The sequence below is a fragment of the Equus quagga genome, chromosome 15 (genome assembly GCF_021613505.1).
Source record: "Equus quagga isolate Etosha38 chromosome 15, UCLA_HA_Equagga_1.0, whole genome shotgun sequence".
NCBI classification, from domain to species: Eukaryota; Metazoa; Chordata; class Mammalia; order Perissodactyla; family Equidae; genus Equus; species Equus quagga.
Window position 1 is genome coordinate 29,240,244 of NC_060281.1, and position 20,981 is coordinate 29,261,224.

The window sequence follows — 20,981 nt, forward strand, 5'->3', positions numbered from 1 at the left end:
TACAATGAACATTTTCAAATATACAGTAAAATAGAACAAATAATAGAATGAATAGCCATTGTATTGGCTTTTTGCTGCTGTAATAAAGTACCACATACTCAATGGTTTAAAAAAACCCCAATTTATAAGAAGTCCAAAATGTGTGTCTCTGGGCTAAAAGCTAGGTGCTATCAGGATGTGTTCATGCTGGAGAATCCATTTCCTTGCCTTTTCCTGCTTCTAGGAGCTACACGCATTCCTTGACTTATGGCCTCATTTCTCCATCTTCAAAGCCAGCATGTCTTGCAAGTCCTTCTCACGCTGCTGTCTCTGGTTCTGTCAGTTTGGTCTTCCACCCTTAAGGGGTTACACTGAGTTCACCTGGATAATTTCTCTATTTTCAGCTAAGTGATTAGCAGCTTTAATTCCGCTTTGCCATGTAATGTAACATATTTACACGTTATGGGGAGTAGGACATTACTGGGATGATGAAAATGTCCCTGAACATGGTGATGGTTTTACAACTTGGTAACTTTAGGAAGAATCTTTGAATTGTACAATTGAAATGGATGAATTTTATATAATGTAAATTATACTTCAATAAAATTGTTTTTTTTCTTTTAAAAAACCTTTAGATGCTCTTCTTGCTTTGAGGAGTAAGTCCAGATTTCTTAATGAAGCATATTGGCCCCCCTCTAATTAAATTTTTTAAAAACTGTGGTAAAGTACACATAACATAAAATTTACCATCTTAACCATTTTTAATTGTACGGTTCAGTAGTGTTAAGCATGTTGTGCAACCAATCTCCAGAAATTTTTCATCTTGCAAGACTGAAACTATACCCATTAAACAATAACTCTCCATTTCCCCATTCCTTCAGTCCCTGTCCATCATCATTTTACTTTCTGTTTCTATGAATTTGACTACTCCAGATACCTCATATAAGTGGAATTTGACATTATTTGTCTTTCTGCCAGCTTATTTCAGTTAGCATAAGGTCCTCAGTGTTCATCCCCATTTTAGGATGAGGTAGATTTTCCTTTTTAATAATATTCCATTGTATGCATATACTGTATTTAGTTTATCCGTTCATCCGCTGGTAGACACTTGGGTTGCTTCTGCCTTTTGGCTATTGTGAATAATGCTGCTGTGAACATGGATAGCAAATATCTCTTTGAGACTCTGCATTCAGTTGTTTTGGATAAATATATACCCAAAAGTGGGATTTCTCGGCCTGAGTTGTTTTAATTTACCTTTCCAGCACTTCTGCCTTTTTTTTTTCAAAGATTGGTACCTGAGGTAACAACTGTTGCCAATCTTCTTTTTTTCTTTTTCCTGCTTTTTCTCCCCAAAGCCCCCTGGTACTTAGTTGTATATTTTTAGTTGTGGTTCCTTCTAGTTGTGGCATGTGGGATGCCACTTCAGCATGGCTTGATGAGTGGTGCCATGCCTGCATCCAGGATCTGAACCGGCGAAACTCTGGGCCGCTGAAGCGGAGCGCGGGAACTTAACCACTCGTCCATGGGGCTGGCTCCTCTTCTGCCTCTTCTAACAGACTTTGCACCAGATGTGCAGACTCTATCCCTTGAACACACTGTACAATTTTGAATTAATCTGGGTTTGTTACATTGCAAATAGCAAACTCACTTCAAACTAGATAATGCTAAAGGGGCAAGGGGTATTTAAAGGATATTGCTATGTTACACAGACTTCCAAGATGGGCATTTGTTTGGGCTTCAGGAACAGCTGGAACCAAGGACTGAAAATACTTGTAGATTTCCTTCTGTGTTTGTGGTCTTTAGGTCTTCGCAGTGGTCTTCCGTCTCTGCTGAAGAGAACCATGACTGTCAAAAGCTCCCAGATGTGTAGTTTATAGACCAGGTACTATGAGAAAAACTCTCTTCCAGTTCTAAATTCCTGGGTGGCCCCACCCCCATGTCAACTCTGGAATGACCTCACTCTGTACTATGGAATCCTCCGTGGAAGTGGGAGCATTCCCTAAACAAGTAACAACTACAGATACTCTCCTCCCCCTCCCGAATGAGAGAGGACTCCTAGTCAGGTCCAGCTATCATACTGTGACTTGTTGCAGGTGCCCCATCCAACCAGCTGAAGGTCTCTGGGAGGTAGCTATGCTCTCCCTAGTTTAGCCTTGATTGGTCCAGATATACGTTTGCATGATCAGCAGTCCGTGGGCCAAATGATACATTTTTGTTGTTGTCGTCATTCCTCTGCCCTCTGTCATATAGTCCCAGTATACGATTGTGAGAAACCAAATAAAAAGGAGAAAAGAAAAATACTGTATTTTGGTCACTGGTTTATTCCATTCAGCAAAGATTTATTAAGCACCTTCTATGTGCCAGGTAATGTTCTCAGTCTGGGGCATACAAGCAGTAAGAATACAGAGCATATATTGTCTTCTATAGGATGGGAGCAGTAAGAGAAAATCAGCAAGTCTCGTGGTCACCCGTTAACTCATTTCGCTGACGGAGGACTGAATGCCTTGGCCCGGCTTCCCCCAGAAAGATTCCCCATGTCTGATATCCTTTAGGACCATACTTGAGAGGAGCACAGGGCATGTAGCGGCAGTGTCAGAGAGAGTTCCTGTATGAGGGCCATGCTGCTTTAGCTTTCCCCTTCCAATAAGATGCCATTTTTGGACCTAGAGTTTGACTGGGAATATAATAATTACAGGCTCCTGGTGATAGAACTCCTTTCAAACTTCACTGCTTATCCATTTCATACTGGGCCATTTCCTCTGATAAATAACCAACTCCAGTAATATTATAATTAGACTTTTTACTTCAAGAGAACATGTAGGACTGGGTTAGGGCCCTTAGCTCTGCTTATCTTTCCAGTCTAAAGGTCTCTACCCTCAGGGTATGGATGGAAAATTCTGGATTTAGAGCTTTCTCAAATCTTCTATGGCATGTCACTTCCTCTAGACATTTCTTTCAGAGAGGATATGGCCAATAAGTACACGAGAAGATGTTTAGGATCCTTGGTCATTAATGAAATGCAAATCATAACCACAGTCGGATATCACTTCACACCCACTAGGATGGCTGTAATGAAAAAGAAAATAAGTGTTGGTGAAGATGTGGAGAAATAGGAACACTTGTACATTGCTGGTAGAAATGTAAAATGGTTCAGCTGCTATGGAAAAGAGTTTGGTGGTTCTTCGAAAAGTTAAACACAAAATTACCATATGACCCAGCAGTTCTACTCCAAAGACATGAACACGTATGCCCACACAGACACTTGTATGTGAGTGTTTATAACAGGATTACTCATAATATTCAAAAGGTAGAAACAACCCAAATGCCCATCAACAGGTGAATGGGTAAATAAAAAATCATGCAGTCCTGTGTCTCATAGAGTTTTGGTCAATGAGGAACTGCATATGTGACTAGTCTCTTAAGGTTAGTACCATATAGCCTGGTGTGTAGTAGGCTATACCATCTAGATTTGTGTAAGTACACTCTATGATGTTTGCATGATAAGGAAATTGCCTAATGATGCATTTCTTGGAACGTATCCCTGTTGTTAAGCTATGCGTGACTGTATGTATGTATAATGGAATATTTCTCAGCCATAAAAAGGAATGAAGTGCTGATCAACATGCTGCAGTTTGGGGTGAATCTCGAAAACATGCTAAGTGAAATAAGACAGAGACAGAAGGTTGTGTATTATATGATTTCTTTTATATAAATTATCTAGAATAGGCGAATTCACAGAGACAGACATCAGAAGATTAATGGTTGCCAGTGGACTGGGGAGGAAGGATGAGGAGTGATTACCTAATGGGTCTGGAAGGCTCTTAATGGATATGAGGTGATGAAAAAGTTTTGAAACTCGAGAGAGGTGGTGGTTGCACAACGTTGTGAATACACTAAATGCCACTGAATTATGTACTTAAAAGTAGTTAATTGTATGTTTTGTGAATTTCACCTCATTTTTTTAAAAAAAGGAAAAACAGTTTGATCCTGAGATGTTAGCCAAAGGCACTTAGAAAGCCAGTATTATATTACTGTGTCCTCAGAATCTGCTTTTCATTGTTGTTGTTTTAAACTATAAGCCAATTTTACTATCTCAGATGACAAGAATACCCAGTGTAAGACGGCTCTGGAGTTGCCTAGTTTAGTGGTTCAACTCTGTCATAAAGGACAAAGCAATTATTTCTCTTTCTGATTATCCTTGGCATGTCATTAGGTCTCCTGAGGTTCCCAGTAGGTCCCTTCATTTTCCCAAGATGGTTGCAGTAATTCTGTGCATTGAATTTTTTTTTATATCTTCCAGTAGCAGCATAAAGTATACCCTCTCTTTCTTCTTTTTTCCATTTACCTTTTTATTATAAGCTTTTTTTTTTCCCTTAAAGATTGGCCCCTGAGCTAACAACGGTTGCCAATTTTTTTTTCTGCTTTTTTCTCCCCAAATCCCCCCAGCACATAGTTGTGTATTTTTACTTATGGGTCCTCCTAGTTGTGGTATGTGGGACGCCTCCTCAACGCGGCCTGACGAGCAGTGCCATGTCCGCACCCAGGATCTGAACCAGTGAAACCCTGGGCCGTCAAAGTGGAGCGCACAAACTTAACCACTTGGCCGCGGGGCTGGCCCCTATTAGAAACTTTTTAAACCTACAGAAAATTTTAAAGAATTGTAGAGTGTATGCCCTTATACTTATTACCTAAATTCAACAGTGGTTAACATTTTTGCCATAATTTGTTTTCTCTATGTAAAATTTTTTTGAATCACTTCAAAGTTGTAGACATCACAACCCTTCATCCTTAAACAGTTCAATGTGCTTCTCCTAAAAATAAGGACGTTCTCTTACATAACTGCATACTAAGATACTAAGATAATTTACAAAAAATACTAATAAAAAATATCCAGTCCATGTTTAAATTTCCTCAGTTGTCCCCGGATGTATCTTTAATGACCCTTTCAAGTTTTTTAAAGAATCAGAATCCAGTCAAGAACCTCAAGGACTGTATACTATTGTGGTTAATGTCTCTTTAAATCTAAAACAGTGCTGCCACCTTGCCTTTTCATGGCAGAATGCTTGTTTTTTACTTTATGTTTGGGAAAAGTATAACTGTTGACCATAGTTAGAAGGACCAGTTCTAAAAAGTAATAAAATTAATGGATCAGTAAATAGCTAGGGAAAGGAGAAGAAACAATCTTGTGCTCTCTGTGGCTCTAAGAAGTAGGTAAATGCTGGTGCCAACTTTGTTGCTCCTCTTAATGAAGTTTTCCACAAGTTCTTTCTTTTTTCTACTGTCTTCGCATGTTAAATAGTATCATCTGTGAGTTAGTTTTTAGGTTTGAAAATATTGAGAGTCTTCTTTAGCCCGACTCCTATTCCCTACCTGCAGTCATCTTTCTGTTTTAATGAAATTCTCAGTTTCTTCCCAGGCCTTAACATTCACGATAGTCACAGGTACATATTTTTTGGCCCCTCTTTTCGGTCTTTCATGTTAGATTCGTGTTGAGTTGATGTTGGTAAGACCTTGTAGGAACCCCCGTAATTTTGCTAATCCTTTTCTTACTCAGGTTTTTCAGTCATTCAGAGATAGTAAGGCCTTCCTGATCCCTGGGAGGCTTATGGCCTCCACTGCAGTGTCATTGGCACTCCACAGGTGAGGGAAGCTTCTTGTGGTTCCGGATAAGTATTGCTCGAAGCCCAAAGATGCTGTTGTTGGTGCTTAAATGGATTGGTTCATTATTCTGATTTCTCATTTTAATTTGTGTCCAAATAAGATGGATGGTTTTCTTTTTCTCATAAATAAGTTGGATCCTTTTGAGTTTCTTACTTGTTTAGAGAATGGAAAAAGAAGGTATTTAATTTTATTTTCCTGAGAATCTGAGCTAATTCTCAGACTTTTGGCGTTGCCTCTTTAAATCTGATTTCCTGATTTTCTTAACTGTTTTCTACCCCCGTAATTTTGAGTGATGTTCCTGGCAGTCTAATTGGTATATAGATGATTTTTCTTTGTAAGACCAGTAATCTGACTTATGTATGTATACATAGTACAAGAATAAAATATTCTGTGTTTGTTAATATAGTAGTCCCCTCTTATCCACAGGGATACGTTCCAAGCCCCCCAGTGGATGCCTGCAACTGCAGACAGTACTGAACCCTATATATACTATGTTTTCTCCTGTACATACGTAATAAGTGACTAACCAGTAGGTAGGTAGCCTACACAGTGTGGGTACATGGACAAAGGGATGATTCACGTTCCAGGCAGGACAAAGTGGAAAGGCGCAAGATTTCATCACACTACTCAGAATGGTGTGCAATTTAAAACTCAGAATTGTTTATTTCTGGCATTTTCCATTTAATATTTTTGGACTAGGCTTGGCCTAGGGTGACTAAAGCTGTGGAAAGTGAAACCATAGATAAGGGGCAACTACTGTACATGCAAGATTAGGTATTTAACCACTTCAAGAATTCATCTTAACGAGAGAGTTACAACTAATTCATTCATCGAATTCATGATGGTAATTAATATGTTCTTAAGAAAATCAGATGTTCATAGTGTTATTAGATAATTAGCAAATTCTGGATAAGTTAAAAGTTTTAGGCCTTTGGATAGGTGTGGTTCTGAATTCTAATAATTGGCTGTCTAGCCTGGGGCAAGTTATTTATCTGTCAGTGCATCTGTGGCCTTATCTATAAAGTGAAGGTTGGACAATATTGCTTCTGAGTTACAAAACTGCATTTCAGCAGTGTACACATAATCATCATCACCAAAGTCTAGTCCAAATCAGGTTAACCTGATTATCAGTGCAGTTGAAACTGTGTTGTGCACCAAGCCCATTTCTCACCCCAAGTAGGAAAAGCTGCCTTGGGCTGATAGCCTTGGTGTGAGAGGCAGTTGGAGTTGCCTTTGTTTGAGGTCTCCGGGTTACCACAGTCTTCTAGACTGTAAGCCTGGTAAAGGCAGGGGCCTTGTCTTTCTTGCTGGGTGTTCTATGCCTAGTCCCAGGGCGAGTGCCCAGCACGTGGATAAATGCTCATTAATTATATACCAATATTTTAATATAAAAAATTCAGTTTTGCAGATGAATAAACTGACATATATGCTTAGCCACAAGTTCAAAGCCCCACAGCCAGGAGTTGGAGCTGTCTCCAAACAAAGTCTGTGCTATGTAACATAAAATTTACCATTTTAGCCATTTTTAAGTGTGGAGTTCTGTGGCATTAAGTATATTCACAGTGTTGTACTACCATCACCATCCTCCATCTTATTAGCCTGTGTCTGTTTTCCCCACTGTTACACTGCCTCCCCTTTGTTCTTCAGGGTGCTTTTTACCGTCTGAAATCAGATTTAAAAACTTTTTGAGCAAAAACACTGAAGGAACCTGGAAGTTTAAACTTTGAGGCTGAATAGTGAGTCAGTGTTCTGTTTTCCGTCTCTTCAGTCAGCTCTATTTCATGGAGAATTTCTTGGTGTCTAATAATAGTTGAGCATGTTGTTTTGAATCGGAATACATGCTATTGTGTCTACTTGTTCTCACACTGAGTTGGAGCTCTTTGGTTTATTCCTGCTGTTGCTCAGCCCAGTGAGCTGTGATCTAAATCTTTCCAGTGCTCTGGAGCTGTGTACCCACGTTTTGAGCCGTGTACCTGCCTGATGGGTTAGAACGCCACTGGGCTGAAGTCCACTCCCTGCCCTGTACTTGGGAGGTGAATTTGCTTTGTCATCCTCCACTCCTGCTTCCTGCCAGGAGGCCAGTTCACTACTTTCAGTTTCACTTTGGGCTTTAAAAATGTTTCTTCATCTTTCTCTGGCTGAAGTACTTGGATAATAGAGGTACAAATAATCAGTTTTGTTGGTCTGGCTGTGGGATGAATTGGGATGTGCAAAAGGAGATGTGAGGAGGAGGATGAATCTGCCTAAATAGGGTAGCTGGACTTTTCCACTTGTTAGTGCTTCTACTGCAGTGGTCTCGAAGTCTTGTCTGATATCAGGCAGAGCCAAGTGGTGAAATATGACACAGGCTGAGGATGAGAATTGGCAGTTTTCCTGAGTACACAAATAGTTTCTTCCCTCCCAAGCATATTTTATGGCTAAGCGAGCTGAAGACAATTTAGCAAGCTACCTGCTGGAGACCTGCAGCAGAAAAATTATCTTTATAAAAAGATGAACACATAGCTTTTACAAAAAGTTTTCAGAAGAACAAATGCGAACCAGGCTTATTTTTCTCTCCCTCATTTTATCCCTGATCTCTAAGTTTATGTCCTCCTAAGTCTGTTTGTGGGTGGTAGGGTTGGACTTCCCCAAGTTTGACCAGTCGCATTTTCTTCACTTTGGATCACAGTCAGCTAGGTAACGAAGTTGCTGGGAACATTAAAGTCTGAGCCTTCCTACTGAATGGTCAAGCAAACAGGCACAGTTTGGCCCCTGGCCCAGCTCTGCTCTATGTAAATTTTGTCTAGCACACACAGGACAGGCAGGCAGTTGGTGGTGGTGTAATTCCAGTCATCACTAATATGACAGGCCACCATTGCATGAAGCTTGACCTGAGATAGCTGCTCTAAATATAGCCTGCCTTTCTGGCAGCTGCAAACACCTGGAGGAACAGGCAGGCCCCAGCAGAAAAGTATTTGCTGTTAATAGCATGTGTCTTGAACAGTTGTATACCGTCAGAGCTTATTTCATGCTATGTTTATGCATAATTAAAAACAATCCACTGGATCCATTGGCTTATGGTTAGGTTATGTTTAGAAAAATGCAATTTGTGTTGTTGTCTACTGTGGGAACTGGGGATGATGTCACTACTTTGAGTAAGATCATAAGAGAAGCAGTTACTGTTATTACCAACAACTTCTTTGATCTCTGTAATGAATACAGCTTACTTAAACCCCATAGTGGCCTTTGGTTTCTGGCACTGATGAATCAAGCTGTCAATCATGTGATTCTGTTCAATTATGGACTCGAGTTTATGTGCTTGCTAGTTCCTTCTTACCGAAGGGGGTTTATGAGTAATTAAAAAGAACACTAACATTTACAAATGGTACTTCCAAAAAAGAAACTACAAATGGCTCCATAACATGTAAAAAGTACTTAACCTCTCTCATAAAAAGAGAAAACATTTTAAGAATTCACTGAGATTTTTTACCTATCAGATTGACAAAAATCCAAAATTTTGGAGAAACACTGTTGATGAACAAGTGGGAAAATAGGCGCTCTCATACATTCTTGGTGGGAGCGGTTTTTTTTTTTTTGAAGATTTTTTAAAAAATTTTTTCCTTTTTCTCCCCAAAGCCCCCCGGTACATAGTTGTATATATTTTAGTTGTGGGTCCTTCTAGTTGTGGCATGTGGGACGCTGCCTCAGTGTGGTTTGATGAGCAGTGCCATGTCCGCGCCCAGGATTCGAACCAACGAAACACTGGGCCGCCTGCAGTGGAGCGCATGAACTTAACCACTCGGCCACAGGGCCAGCCCCTTGGTAGCAGCATTTTTAACTGTATAACTTTTGTTGAGGGAAGTTCAGATATATCTATTAAAATAATCACAGATATATACTCTTTAACCCAGTGGTATCACTTATAGGAATTTATCCCATGGATGCACTTGCGTGTATATAAAATGATGTATGCTTAAGCTTATTTGTTGAATGATTAAAGATTGGGAACAGGGACCCGCCCTGTGGCCGAGTGGCTAAGTTCGCGTGTTCCGCTTTAGCGGCCCAGGGTTTCGCCAGTTTGAATCTTGGGTGCGGACATGGCACTGCTTGTTGGGCCATGCTGGGGCGGTGTCCCACATGCCACAACTGTAAGGACCCACAACTAAAAATACACAACTATGTACCGGCGAGCTTTGGGGAGAAAAAGGAAAAATAAAATCTTAAAAAAAAAGAGAAAGATTGGGAACAAACTCAGAAGTGGACTGGTTACATAATTAATGATGTATTTATACATACAGTGGATATAGATGTAAAAAACAATGAGGATACTCATTATGTACTGACATAGAAATGTCTTCATGATATATAGTGTTAAGGGAATAAAGCAAAGGACCAGTTTGTAATATGCTTCCAATTATATAAAAAGGGGGTAAATAAGAATATATATCATTTGCTTGTATGCACATAAGGAAGTTCTAGAAGGATATTTAAGAAAGTAATATGAATGATTACCCGTGTGTGTGTGTCTCCGTGTAGGATGGGTATTTTTCACTGTATGAAACTTTTTGAACTATGAGCATGTATTGCTTTTTCAAAAAATTAAGTAATTAGAATGTTTTAAAAAATGGAGCTTCTTTGAATTCTAGTCACAGTGACAGAGGAGCTCTTTTGATTGACTTCTGTACCCTACTTGCTGCCTGTGAGTAAGAGGGAGATTTTTCTTGTTGTTGCTGGTGGTGGTGCTGATGTTTGTTACTTTCTGTGTGGGTAGCTTGGAAGAAAATGATGCACAAGTTTGTTGGTCTTGGTGTTTTTCCTGTTGTTCCTCAGCCAGAAACGGTGGCTCTGAAGATTTGTGTACCAGGAGCCTCAGGTTCTATAACAAACCCTAAGAAACAGGTTTTTTTTCCTTTTGTTTGACAATTAGGATAATATGCTTTGGGCAGGACTGAAGTCTTTTGCCTTTTCTCTTTATTTGCAGGAACCTACAAGCAGCAATTGGCGCCTATTATGACTTTGAGAGCCCAAACATCAATGTGCCCTCTATGTCCTTTGTTGAAGATGTCACCATAGGAGAAGGGGAGTCGATACCTCCTGATACTCAGTTTATAAAAACATGGCGGATCCAGAATTCTGGTAAATGTATAATGGGGATTTCTTCCTTGCCAAGCTTTCTTTTTCTTAGTGGTTAAAAGGAAATAAGGAAATGTTTTAGCTTAAGTTATGTGATTGTGTAACTCTGAGCTTTTTCTTATACATGATATAGCATTTTTTTTCTTGTGCTGGTATGATGACCAGACATCAATGAAATATCCCCTACCCTAAAGTGGAAGAAGGATTTAAGTCTTGATGGCATCTAAACACAATTCAGTATTTATTTGATATCAGAAATTAGGCCTGTGTGTGGTAGTGGTATTGTATCCACCTGTACAGTTCTACTCCATCATTTTAATTCTGCTCTAATTAATCTTCCAGTTATTTCCAGTAGGTTAGAGGTGGTACATCCTTGCATAGAACAAAGCAGTTAGAAGGAGCTGTGAGCATCTACCTTTTTGAGAGCTCATTTCTTTGCAGCCACAGCATGATTCTATCTGAAATTTCATTGTGATATCTATTTGAGATGTTAATATCACTTTGAAAAACAGAGTAAGAAGTGTAGTTATTTGTTTAAAATGGGAAAGATGGAAAGATTGAGAAATTATTATTATTTTTTTAATACTGTTTTTGGGATCAGCCCCGTGGCACAGCAGTTAAGTTCTCACGTTCCACTTCGGCGGCCCAGGGTAGCTGGTTTGGATCCCAGGTGCGGACATGGCCCGCTTGTCCAGCCATGCTGTGGCAGCATCCCACATATAAAGTAGAGGAAGATGGGCACAGATATGAGCTCAGGGCCAGTCTTCCTCAGCAGAAAGAGGAGGATTGGCAGCAGATGTTAGCTCAGGGCTACTCTTCCTCAAAAAAAAAAAAAAGTTTTGATGTATTGTTGACTTTAAGAAAAATTAAAAAGTTAACCATAGTTCTTTGAAAATAATATCTATGTGTCTGGTAACTGTTAATTGTTACCTTTTACTTGTTAAATTCTTTTCTAAAGGCTTTTTTTGTTGGAGTGGGTTTAATATTTCTTGTCCCATCCAGTAACAGTTTATGCTGACCTGGTGGTGGTGCTTTTATTTCCTTATTAATGAGGATTGAAACAGAGAAATTCTGAGATGGAGAACTAGGCAAAATGAGTAGCTAAAAATTTGTGAGTATAGGGGAACCCTATCTAGATAGCAAGATGATAGAAAACTCTCTTTGGGGGCTCAAACAAACTTGTAAAAGTGACCTTTTATTGACTCTTTACTTTTCTGTAGCTTCAGTTCTTTTATGATGGGGAAAAACCGGCTAACGTTTTACTTAATAATTCATGTACCAAATGGTTGTTATTAGTTTTTCTGGCTTATTTAGAAGTAACTCTCCCTTGGGTGAAGATTCATTGTGTCACTGAGCAAACACATAATCCGGATTGACCCAGTGTTGTAGATGACTGGGGACATTTGTGGCTTTGTAAAATTTTCATTAGCTTATTTTCCCTTTTGCTTCTAGTAGTGTGGTGCTTTGGTAGTTTGAATAGCACAGGGTAATATGGGAAAATAGCCATATTTTCTATTTTTCTTGAAATTCTTGCTTGTTTGAACTTTGATTATCTTCACTTTGCTTACTTTCTTTCTCACCTTTGTTAATGTTGCCTGCTTTGAAAAATATTAAAGCAATCTCTTTACTTCAGCTTCTATTCATCATGTTTCTTCTCTGAATTACTAAAACCTACTGTGTTAGTGATCAAAAATACTTTTGAAACCTATACATGAATTTTTTAAATGAGTGATGTTTGTTTATAAAATATGACACATTCACAACTTTTATTTATCTTTTAAAAAATTAAACCAAGACCTTGTTTACTTACAGTGAAAACACTGAAAATGGTCTGGCTTTCCATGAGTTCTTTATAGTTAAATATTGAAAGCGGTTAGAATACTGTTGAAATGTTTTAAACACTATCTTGTTGCAGAATAACCATTTTATATTTCAGAAAACCTCTTGATATATTTATTCACTCACTGGACAGTTCCTTGGGTTAATGGGGAGTTGGGGGGATTGATATAAAATGGCTAGAATGTAAAAAACCCCAAAGAGCCTGCGCTCCACCTTGACTTGGAGAAAAATCTGTATTGGTGGGCCTGGCCACTTTTTCCTCCTGCTTTTGCATGGTAATTCCCTTTAAAACAGCCTCTGTGTCTGCAGCCTTTCTTTCTGTAAAAGGGCATTCTTGTTCCGAACACCTCTGGAAAAGTTGGGCAACAATTGCTAGAGATTTACCTTTCAAGGTACTTGAACAAATAGGTTTTTTATTCTTCTGGAAGTTGTTCACCCAGTTGTAAAACAGTTTTGTGTCTATAGCTAAATGCTTTCCATTTGATTAAGGAGAAACTGGCCTCTCATAACTAAGTAACAGATTTGTTATTAAAGAGAGGGAAAGCATGCATGTGCACTGGTTCTTCAACATCATCCTAGTCTGGCCTGAATTCTTTCTGGAAATAGAGTAGTAACATAGAAGTAGGGCACGCCTTAGCTGTTTCTCCTCTGGCTCTCTTACTGTTGTTCATAACCTTCTAAGAGATAAGTGCTCACTGAAGTTTCGTAAGTAATTTTCATGGTGCCTCTCTGCTCTCATGTTTTAGGCATGCCAGGCATTCAAATATACAACAGATGAGATTGATAGGAACTACATATAGCTGTCTCAACAGCTTTCCCAAAGAAGATAAATGTCGCACATTGTTTAAAATTAAACTCCTAATATTGTTTAAATCCTTAGATTCAGACCATAGGAAAACAGAAGTGAGGCATTTAATGACATTAGCTGCAGAATCCCAGGATCCACACTTCTGGCACTATATAAGTATTAGAAGCTTGGGAGACTTGAGCAGGAAACCTTCCAATTAGATTTGAAGTGAAAATTTGAAACTGTCCCTCTAAAGATAAAAAGCAGACAGTTCTCTTTACCAACATGGCTTCTCAGTTCTTACAGCCATGCTCTGCTGTCCAGCTGTAGTGAACGTTAAGCTGAGCATGTTATAATAGCTGGTGTTTCTCTGACTTTGGTGAAGTAATTGTGACTGTCCTGTGAGAGAGCGGCTTCAAAGTCATCTTTGTTTTTTTTTGAATTACATCGAGGTGAATATAAAACAAGAGTTGGGGAAGGAACTTGAGAAAGAACAACTATTTCCTGCAGTTTTCTTTTGGCTTCTTAAAATAGTTAATTTTCTACCTTTCTCTTCAGTATGACTATAGAGAACATAATTCTGCTTTCTTCATTCAACGAATTTTATGATGTTCCAGTGACTTTATCGGTTATCGGGAGAAAACAATGACCAGATCAGTGAAGATCCCTGTTTATATGTAGCTTAATTTGAAACGCAGTCTTCACACTTACAGGGGTTAAAAAGATTAGGGGATCTTCATCGTGGTTTTTCTGCATTGCTCTTTAGATGTTTCTTGCTGTCTCCAAACTATTTTTATAATCACTTATACTTAGTAAGTCCCAGGCTTTCTGCAACTGATGGACATTTATTTCGTTTTTGCCATGCTCTTTCTTGTCTCAAAATTGCTATATGACAGGTTTTTGTTACTAATTTTTATTTTTTTAAATAAACATATTCCATGATAAGTGGTGAATTACGGCCTTAATCATATGCATGCTTGTGATACTTGACTTGGAAAGTCATAAAACAGATTAGTTTTTCTTTTTGTTTAGATATGTCTATCCCCCATTAGCCAGTCTGCAACTGAGAGTTAATTTGAAGCCTTGTTGTATTATACTTCTCACATTAGGATTTCAGGTATCCTTAGTCTGGTGGTCTGAATAGTTCACCAGTATTTCCCTTTGTTTTGCATCAAGAATCAATATCTTTGACCTTTTCAGAGTTACCTGACCTAACCGTTGGGGCTGTAAGAACTATATGTCATAGTGAACTGTTGCTAAGTCTCAGAAGGCAGATGACTGGTTACTTTATAGCAGATTAGCACTCTAGAGTTGATCGTTGATAACTCTTCCAGTTTTTTCTTCAAGAGGCTCTCCAAGTACTACATTAATAGGGTTTGGCGTACTAAATAGATTAGGATTGTAGCTGCATAATTTGTTAATCATTTAGCGTTTTACCAACTAACTCAGTCTCCCTGAAACCTAGCAGCACTCCCTCTTTTGCACAGCTTAGAGCTCTCAGCTGCTTGTGGTTGTCTGCTCAGGACAGCCAAGTATTTCCCACACCCAGACATTCTTGGTTTTCCTTATTTTCTTAGAAGTTCAAAAACGGATTCATTCTTGGGTTTTCATGTAAACCGACATTGTCTTGTTACACATGTGTGTGTGTGTATGTTTGTTTTAAGAATAATTGTGAATTTAGCCCTAATAACGGTAGTTTAATTTTCCTCTTGGATCCTGGTCTTTAGAGACTGACATTTTCTAAGGTGCTTCATGTCACCTGCTACTGTTCTTGACCTAAGACAGATAGGCTTTTGCCAAGCCATAGGCCCCAGAAATGAAAAACAAAATTTGCATGTATTGCCAGTGTATCATCCACAACCAGTTGCTCTTTCTAGTGTTAAGAGAGCACTTTGCTGGCAGGTTTTTTTTAAGAGGGTGTGACAAAACATAGTGGCTGCTGCTGCATCTGCTACCCCTGAAGATCTAAGAGCCACAGAAGGTACTGTTTATTATGGGACTGAGATCTCAGCAGTAAAGCTCAGGTTGCTTTTCTCTCTGGTTCCCTTCTCAGTGGTAAGCTTTCAGGTGTATCAAAACTAGCCTGGCACTTCAAGAATAAGGTACTGAGGCATCTTAGAGTACTATTAGGAGGTAAATTTCAAGCATGCCTTGTCCTGAGAGCCCTGCCATGTTCAACTTTTCATAGTGATTTATTTTTTTTATTTTCATTTTTTAAAGATTTTATTCTTTTCCTTTTTCTCCCCAAAGCCCCCAGGTACATAGTTGTATATTCTTTGTTGTGGGTCCTTCTAGTTGTGGCATGTGGGACGCTGCCTCAGCGTGGTCTGATGAGCAGTGCCATGTCCACGCCCAGGATTCGAACCAACGAAACACTGGGCCGCCTGCAGCAGAGCATGTGAACTTAACCACTCGGCCACGGGGCCAGCCCCTCATAGTGATTTATTTTTATAGTAAATGTATGTATCCCCAAGAAAGATATATAGAGGTTTCTGTCTATAGTAAAAAGAAGTATATTGGAGAGGCTTCACAGGAAAGATCACGTTAGTCACTATGTGGCTACCTATGACTGGTCAGAACAAGTCAATATATAGATTTCTCATTTTGAATTAGTTTATATGAAAATAGGTACACAAGAGTAGGTACAAAATAAGATCTTTGTATTTCCAAAGGAGGAAAGACATTCCTGCCAAAGCCGTTTCTCTGTCTTACCATTCCTGTGCTTCCTGCAAGCACCTCTTGACTGGTGTCATCACCCCCGAGATCACAGTTTCATTGTGTTATCAGACAAGTTCACCTCACTGTTGAGCTTCCCCCCACTACTGTTTGAACCTGAAAATGAAATTTTCACTCGACTCCTCTTATATTTACAGAGTCTCTTGAGCCTCAGTCTTTTCATAGTTAAGGACTCCAGAAGAAAAGTCATACATCAGGGAAAAAGTAGTTTCAAAAGAAAATAATATCATAGAAATTACTCGTCATGTGTTTCATCCTTTTGCCTCAATGGAAAAGCTGGGGACAATCAGACATATTTTTATTTTGAATGTCAGCTTAAAAAGTTGAAGTGAAAATGGGCCTGTGTTCCATCTTAGTAGAGAAAGCAGTCCTCCAAAGATGTGAGTCTGTGCTTTGTTCTCTGGTCTTCATGGACATCATTCTTAGGTTCTGCAGATTCAGTGTGATGTGTGGCCTTCCCTGGGGTCACCTGAAACACATCTCCTTGAGGAACTGCCTTGCTTTTGCCGGATGTGCCTTCTCTTAGGGATAGAGTGTTGGTCAGAGGTTGTTGATTCTGATGATTCCTTCTCATCAGTTGTGTGAGGTGTTACATGGCTCAAGGATATGTGGGTAGGTTTATGTATGTGTGAGACAAAGAAGGAGGCCTTTTCTACAGTTTTTTAATGAACTGCACCCAGCATAGGACCACTGATTACCTAACATTTTTTTCTTTTGCTTGAACTCAGGGACAGAGGCCTGGCCTCCAGGGGTTTGTCTTAAATATGTCGGGGGAGACCAATTTGGACATGTGAACATGGTGATGGTGAGATCGCTAGAGCCCCAAGAGATTGCAGATGTCAGCGTCCAGATGTGCAGCCCCAGCAGAGCAGGAATGTATCAGGGACAGTGGCGGATGTGCACTGCTACAGGACTCTACTATGGAGGTGAGTATGTCCTTGTGCAGCCCAGGGTGAAGGAATTCAGGTAACATCTTACAGCATCCCCAGTGTTGCTCATAGAAGCTGTCAAATTAAATAACAGGGCAACGGCCTCTTTTAAGGTAAATGACTTGAATTTAATGACTATCTAATTGGTGTGGGCTGGCACTCTCCCTTTTACACTAGGAATTTAGTTAAAATTCAGTGAAGTGTATAAGATATATCTTGCATTCTAAACAATGATTTAGTAGTGCTGCTGTTTTCATTGTATAATCTAGTAGGTGCTGTAAGAATACTGAAGGTAGTCATTGTCCTCAGAATCTCAAGGCACAAGTTATATAAAAGAAGATAATGTGCAAAATTTGCATACTTCTCTCCACCTGTTGACCTGTCAAGCCTTTTATTCCTCCTCTTTATTACCACACTTTTTGAACAGAGCAGTGTATACTCACTGTCTCTTCTCCCAGTTTTCCATATACTCTTCAACCTAATCTGTCCTTTACCCACTCTAATGAAATGTTTATCGGTGACTACCCAGTTTCTAAATCCAAAGCCACTTTATAGTCTTCATGCTGACCTTCTGTCATTTGGCACCATACTCCAAGTACTTTTTGAAATTTGTACCTTCCTAAACTCACATGATACCTCTCTTGGTTCCCCTCCTCCTCCTCTGAATGTTCTTTCCCTGTCCAGTCTCATCTTTGCCCTTGGATTACTCGATTCTGAGCTGGGCCCCGTGCACGCTCGGTGACCTCATCCACCCACATGGCTTCAGCTGTCTCCAGTACAGCAGACACAGCAATGCTCAAATTCATGTCTCTGGCTGCAGACCCTTTGTGGACCTCCAAATCTGTATTTTAACCACTTATGGACAGAACACCTGAATAGTCTGCAGATTGCTGAATTTTAGCATCTCCCAGGCAAAACTGACATTCTTCTCAATGGCACTCCACTGAGATGATCAGGCCAGAAACCTTGGAGTCATCTTTTGTTCTGTCTTGTTGTTCATAATCAAAAACCAGTCCCTTTTGGATTCTACTATATCCCATGTCCTGAAATCCAAAGGAAAATAAATAGTAAATAGTTCTCGCCCTCAGGGAGCTCTTAATTGGCTTCATGCCAATTTGGATTTATTTCAAGGTGTCCTGCAATTAACATTCTCCTATATGTTTTTAAAAAATATTTTTACAACCTCACAAATTTTTAATGTTAGAAAAGGTGTCTTGGGGCCGGCCCGGTGGTACAGCAGTTAAGTGTACATGTTCAGCTTCAGTGGCCCGGGGTTCGCCAATTCGGATCCTGGGCGTGGACATGGCACCACGTGGCAAGCCATACTGTGACAGGCATCCCACATATAAAGTAGAGGAAGATGGGCATGGATGTTAGCTCAGCGCCAGTCTTCCTCAGCAAAAAGAGGAGGATTGGCAGCAGATGTTAGCTCAGGGCTAATCTTCCTCGAAAAATGAATAAATAAATAAATTTAAAAATAAAATAAAATGGAAGCAACAGCCGTCTTTAAAAAAAAATAAAAAGAAAAGGTGTCTTATAGTGCTTATGTGACATCATTCTCTGCCTAGAACCTTTGTGCCTACTGTAATGAAGCCAAACTCCTTGGCATGGGGCTTAAAGGTCCTCGCAATCTGATCCTGGCCTCGTTTTCACTTTTGTCTTCAGCCACCTCCTTACTCGCCCATAGCCAGTCCCTGAAGACATCACATGTTTTCACTTCTCCATGCCCCTGTTCATATTGTTCCCATTGCCTGAAATACCTTTTCCTTCTTTCCAACAAACTCCTGCTCATCCTCAGGGCCCTGAAGTCACCTTTCCTTCTTCCCTCCACCCCACTTGCTTACTCTCCCTCCTGCCCCAAGGAAATTCATCCCTCCCTTTTTCATTAATATTATGCACATGCTTGTTATTATACTTAACACATTGTATTTTAGGTGTTTGTTCACTTATCCTTTCTCCTACTAGACTGTGAACTATTTGTTGAATAACAAATGAACATGTAACCGTGTATCAGAATGCAGAGAGGTTGTTTGTCCCTTCCCTTCTGGACTCTTCGTTATTCAGGCCACCTCTCCTAAGTGTCTTCTTACCTGCACAGTTGGAAATCGTTTCTCCTGCTGCTGAGCTCCCATTGCATTCTCTTTCCCTCTCACTCCTTTGCCTCTCTTTGGTACTTTACCTCTTTCTACCCATTTAATTTGATGAATGTCTCATATCACCTTTGAAACTTAAGGTGATACATGTCTCATTTATCTTTGTAAATTTTTAAAAAGCTGAACCCAGTGCAGAGCAGAGAGTGGCTACTCAATACATTTTTTAAATGAATGTCAGAGTTTTTAAGGGGGGAGGAAGACAACATACATGATTTTTTAAAATCTTTTTGGTGCAAAGATTTTGCTTCTTAGCATTCTCCAGTGTTTGAGAGCTCTAGTCTTGTTTGTGTGTGTTTTTTTAATGTTAACTTAAAAATAATTATCATTATGGGGGACATTAAATTTTATATTTTTAACATCCGTCTCAAATTCTAGAAGTCGGTAGAGTATAAATATACTAAGCTTTGGAGGCAGTAAAGAATTTAAAGACTTTCTTGTCTTATAGTTTGTGAGTTGTTTCTCAGGACTTTGTGAAATCTAATACCTTCAAAGGATCTTAATAATTCATCTGATTCCATGGTTTTCATGCATTTTTCTTAATCAGTGGAACACTTTTCTTGATAAAAGCCTGTGTGAATGCCCCCTCCAAAAAGGAGAAAAGATAAAAATGAAACTGGTTTTGTTGAATTAGGAGCTTCCTTGGCTTGTGTTTTCCTGCTCTCTCTCTGAGGTGACCTCTGGGCCTCTGTCGAGTACAGTTGGCAAATCTTTCATCTGCTGTAGTAAAGAATTTAATTCCATTTTATACACTATCAAATTTCATTGAATCCAAGTTACTGTTGCTTACAAAACACCTCCTAATAGCAGAGATGTTAAATGACTGGCAGAAAGTGAATATAATATGTATAAAACCACAACTATGAATACATGAAAAAACATAAACTGCCATGTTAACCATGATTGGCTCATCCCAGTTTTTCTGCTCATTCTTAGCTTTGCTAGCTCATTGAGTATAGCGTAGGGATAAGAGTTTGGAATGTAGGACTAGGTTGCCTGGGCACAAACTTGGACAGGTTAGGTAACTTCTCTGTACCTTATCTTTCTGTTTTAACAATAAAACTGGTTTTTTGTTTGTTTTGTTTTTGATAGGGTGGTCTCTTCTTTAGTCTTTTTTTCTTTAATTTCTTTTTTTAAAAACTTTATTGAGATATAATTCACATACCGTACAATGCATACAATTTACTTATTTAATGTGTATAATTCAGTGGGTTTTAGTATATTCAGAGTTGTGTAATCATCACCACAATCAGTTTTAGAACTTTTTTTTTTGCTGAGGAAGATTAGCCTTGAGCTAACATCTGTTGCTATTCTTCCTCATTTTTTTTTGGCTTGAGGTAGATTGCTGCTGAGCTAACATCTCTGCCAATATTCCTCTATTTTATATGTGGGATGCGCCACAGCATGGCTGATGAGTGGTGTAGGTCCGCACCTGGGATCTGAACCTGTGAACCCAGGCCCCTGAAACAGAGCGTGCCAAACCTAACCACTAGGCCATGGAGCTGGCCCCTCTTTTTTAGTCTTTAGATGGTCTTCTCTAGAAATAATTCATTCTCCTTATTTTTATAATAACACTTATGTTGTTTCAGCTCATTTCTCTTCCTCACAAGAAATTTTTGTTGTATTTAATAATTTACATTTTAGATTGGTTATGCACTCTCAGAGTCAACAGAGGTGCTGTTGGCATGTTGTGTGGATAGTTCTTCATTATGTGGGGCATATTTATAAGACCCTTAGCCCTAAATATCTGTAGCTTCACATGTTCATCTTTACAACCAATCCTCCCCC

At 39.3% G+C, this 20,981-nt stretch overlaps 1 protein-coding gene across 2 annotated transcripts in view; it reads left to right on the plus strand.

Moving 5' to 3' along the window:
* The window catches only part of ILRUN (inflammation and lipid regulator with UBA-like and NBR1-like domains), a 94,627-nt gene that overhangs the window by 22,535 nt on the left and 51,111 nt on the right, over positions 1–20,981 (plus strand). The window contains exons 2-3 of one of the 2 annotated variants that reach the window (XM_046639521.1): positions 10,601–10,755; positions 16,843–17,040. In XM_046639521.1, coding sequence (XP_046495477.1) covers positions 10,601–10,755; positions 16,843–17,040 — 353 coding nt within the window. The remainder of the gene's footprint in view (positions 1–10,600; positions 10,756–16,842; positions 17,041–20,981) is intronic. The other variant, XM_046639523.1, reaches the window with a different exon arrangement.